At 48.6% G+C, this 4078-nt stretch overlaps 1 protein-coding gene across 1 annotated transcript; it reads left to right on the plus strand.

Moving 5' to 3' along the window:
- Positions 1 to 1219: 1219 nt before the first annotated feature.
- On the plus strand, positions 1220 to 2907 carry LOC141620538 (uncharacterized). Its single transcript, XM_074437383.1, has 3 exons — positions 1220 to 1410; positions 1554 to 2542; positions 2609 to 2907. Exons 1-3 carry the CDS (start codon positions 1220 to 1222, stop codon positions 2905 to 2907), a joined length of 1479 nt encoding a protein of 492 aa, XP_074293484.1.
- The last annotated feature ends 1171 nt before the right edge of the window (positions 2908 to 4078 follow it).

The following is a 4078-nucleotide window of genomic DNA, read 5'->3' on the forward strand; positions in this document are numbered from 1 at the left end:
ACAAATCTTTAGTCGGTAAAATCTCACCAAAACAGTTTGGTGCCCACCGTGGGGCATTGTGGTTAAATCTTGGTTAAAATATCTTTTTTCGAAATATCCTAACATCTCTGTAGTTGGTCATGTCAGGATCTAGTCAGAACGTCTCTGATCCGATGAGTACATCAGTGCAAACTCCAGTAGTAGGGGCGACACCAGCAACCTCCGGTGTTCCAACAACGGCGGTCCTTGCCACCAGAGTGACTGCAGGCCAGGCTCAACCCCAAGTATCGGCAAAGCCTCCTTACTCCCCCAAAATCCCAGATCTGGGAGCAGGGAAGGCTAGCAAATCACCAATTATCAATCCTATACCCAAGCCTAATAGGGATGGGAGTCCGCAATGCCCAGAATCACCAGGACACCTGACAGGAGCCCGTCTCCCAGGAGCATCACAACCAGATCCGGTACAACAGTTGCTCCAAGGGATGACATTCTTGCAGCAGGGGGTGATAAGGCTACAAAGGGACAACCAGTCCTTGTAGGAAAAGATAGATGCAGTGTCACCCCTGGGAACGACCCAGCAGATGCCAAGGTCGAGAGCCGGCCAGGGGAATGCCAGGGAGTACTCAGGGAGGCTACTGCCGCAAAATCTAGTAACCAGGCTCGATATGGATATGCTGCCACCAGGGGTAACCACGCCATCCGAGCAAGTATATCCAGTTGGAACGGTGGCCGCCCAAGGTACGATCCAACCACCAGGGGTTCCACCACCACCAAGGATGACGCAAACGTACCCTATGGTACTCAATTCTGTGGGATTAGGAGCACTAACTCCAGATCCCATACCAACAACCAAAAAGACACCAAAGTGGTACCGGGGAGCAATCCAGGGGAATCAAGAAGAAACGCATATCCCGGGATGTGCTCCTATATGCCATATACTCCGAACGACCGATTCAGGCCTATTGTGAACTCAACACCATTACCTGGAAGATACATGGTCCCTCCTTACATGTCAGGAGGAACACCAAATCCATATGGGGTCTACTCGGTACCCCACAACCAGGGTATGGGGGTAGGAAGCCATGTAGAACAATAGTTGCAGGATATCAGGTCCCTACTCAGCAAGGTTCCAGGGTTACCACATCCCATGGAGGTGGCAACTTCAGAGTGCTATGCGGATTCCCCCTTTGTGGACAGCATTTCCCTTGTCATCATGCCAAAGGGGTTCACCATGCCAACAATGACGTTGTATGATGGAACAGAGGATTCGCTGGAGCACATCAACCAGTACAAACAAAAAATGATAGTGGTTGCAGCAACATGGCCTGAAAAGGAGGCATGCATGTGCAAGGGATTCGGTTCCACCTTGTCAGGAGCCGCACTCCAATGTTTCGTCAACCTTCCCAACAAGTCTATTTCCACCTTCGCGGGGTTAGTGAACGTTTTTAATCACAGTTCACCGATCGCAAGCTTGAAAAAATTATCCATTATCTATACCGGATCGTCCGAGAGGTTCAAGGAGTCCACCGGGGGACTATCTCTTGATTCAATATGGAAAAAATATCCATCCCTAGGTGCGACCCTACAACAGCAGTCAATGCCTTCAGAAGGGGACTGCATCGCGACTCTGATTTGTACAAGGATCTCACCAAGCACCCATGTGCCACCTTTGAGGAAGTCAAGCAAATGGCAGAGGCCACTTATCGCCTAGAGGAGGATGGGGATAGAAGGGACCTGTACGGAACAGAGTCGTCTAGCAGAAAAATAACAACGGAGAAGAAGAACGAAAGAGCCAAACCCTACAGCAAGAACACAGTGAACAAAGTCTCAGGAGAAACAGAAAGCACCGATGCTCCACCTAAGCTCAGCGAGTATGGGTTCACCACTGGACTTGCTGGGGTATTAAAGGCAATCAGGGAGTTGAGGCAAAGGGCCAGGTGGCCCAAGAAGCCTACCCCCAGAGAGAACGACAGAAGAGATGCCAACAAAAGGTCTGAATACCACAACGATATTGGCCACAATATAGAAGATTGTGTAATGCTACGAAAGAAAGTAAAGCACCTCTACAGTGCTGGATGCTTGGATCACCTGCTCCCCAAGGGAGCGAAATCTGGAAAGGTCAATACTGTTGACCAGGCCCAACCATCCCCACCTCCACCTTACTCAAAGGTCGTGAGCGTCATCACAGGAGGATCGAAAATATGTGGTCTCACTTATTCAGCAGCAAAGCGCCATGCAACCGAGACTAAAGGAGATAAACTAGAGTTCTCCCTCAGGATCAGCAGACAGGATCTACCAGCAATCTCATTCGACGAGGCAGACATACCCGATGAGGCAGAACACCATCATGACGCCTTGATCATTACCCTTTCCATAGGGAACTGCCTTGTTAAAAAGATATTGGTAGATACCGGAAGCTCTGTGAATCTCATAATGCTGGAAACATTGAAGAACATGGGTTTCAGCGAGAAAGACCTGGTGCAGAAAGCAGTACCCTTGGTAGGCTTCAGCGGAGAAACTAAACAATCCCTTGGAGAAATAGTAATTCCTACCTTTGCAGGGGGTTGAACAAACAGGTACGGTACTTGGTCATTGATGGTCCGTCAACTTATAACGTGATATTTGGCAGGCTTTGGATCCATGAAATGGAAGCAGTACCATCAACGTACCATCAGGGCCAGAAGTTCCCTACGCCCTGGGGGTACAGGAGATACGGGGAGATCAAACTATCGCTTGGGATTGCTACAAGAACGCTCTGAAGCCCACTACAGCTGGTCCAGCATAGCAATTACAGAAATTGTGCGTCCAGAGGGAGTATATCGCACCTCCTCAGGAGGAACTCGACGTAGTAGTCCTGGACCCACAGTTTCCAGCAAGAATAGTGCTGGTGGGAGCCGACAGCGGACAACATCCGTGGGAGCGAGATAATTGAATTTCTACGTACTAACATGGATTGTTTCGCCTGGTCCCATAGCGACATGATTGGCATAGATCCAAGTGTAATCACACACCGGTTAAATGTAGACCCCAGCTTTCCTCCAGTCCAGCAGGAAAGGCGAAAATTTGATCCTGAAAGGAATGAGGTGATAAACTAGGAGGTAGACAACCTCCTGGAAGCAGGCAAGATCAAGGAAGTTAACTACCCAGAATGGCTCTCGAATGTTGTGGTTGTACCCAAGAAGAACAACAAGTGGAGAGTATGTGTTGATTTCACAAATCTTAACAAAGCTTGCCCAAAATACCCGTTCCCCCTGCCGCACATCGATTCCAAGGTAGACGCAACAGCAGGGCATGAGCTACTTACCTTCCTTGACGCCTGGAGTGGGTACAACCAGATAAAAATGGACCCTAAGGATCAGGAGAAAATAGCCTTCAGATCCGACAGAGGCCTGTACTGCTACAATGTGATGCCTTTTGGCCTCAAAAATGCTGGTTCCACCTATCAGCGCCTGGTGAACAGAATGTTCAAGGAGGAGATAGGGAGAACAATGGAAGTCTATATTGACGATATGGTAGTCAAATCCAAGAAGGCAGAACAACACATGCCCTACCTGGAAAATACCTTCTCGATCCTCAGAAAATACCATATAAAGCTGAACCCCCTAAAATGCACTTTTGGAATCTCCTCGGGGAAATTCCTGGGATACTTGATGACGCAAAGAGGGATAGAGGTCAGCACGGAGCAAATCAAAGCATTACTCCAGTTAGAATCTCCTCAGAAGCCAAAGGACGTACAGAGGCTCACAGAACGAGTAGCAGCCCTAAATCGGTTTATATCAAGGTCCTCAGACAGGTGCCGACTGTTCTATGATATCCTGAGGAAGAGCCAAAAGTTTTAATGGACGCCAGAGCATGAAAAGGCGTTTGGGGAACTCAAGCAGTACCTAAGCACCCCTCCTCTTCTCTCCAAGCCAGAACAGGGAGAACCACTGTACTTGTATCTGTCAGTAATGGAGGCGCATGTAAGCGCTGTACTGGTACGAGAGCACGAGGGTATGCAGAAACCAGTATACTATATAAGCAAGTCTTTGTTACCTGAAAAGACCAGGTACACATCTCTAGAAAAACTCGTTTTAGCACTTCTTACTGCTTCGTACAA

The sequence above is a fragment of the Silene latifolia genome, chromosome X (genome assembly GCF_048544455.1).
Source record: "Silene latifolia isolate original U9 population chromosome X, ASM4854445v1, whole genome shotgun sequence".
Lineage (NCBI taxonomy): Eukaryota > Viridiplantae > Streptophyta > Magnoliopsida > Caryophyllales > Caryophyllaceae > Silene > Silene latifolia.

Coding starts and splice junctions, on each gene's coding strand:
- LOC141620538 (XM_074437383.1), top strand. CDS start 1,220: ATGACGTTGTATGATGGAACAGAGGATTCGCTGGAGCACATCAACCAG. Junction 1,411..1,553: donor TCTATTTCCACCTTCGCGGG/GTTAGTGAACGT, acceptor ATCCATCCCTAG/GTGCGACCCTACAACAGCAG. Junction 2,543..2,608: donor AATTCCTACCTTTGCAGGGG/GTTGAACAAACA, acceptor GATATTTGGCAG/GCTTTGGATCCATGAAATGG.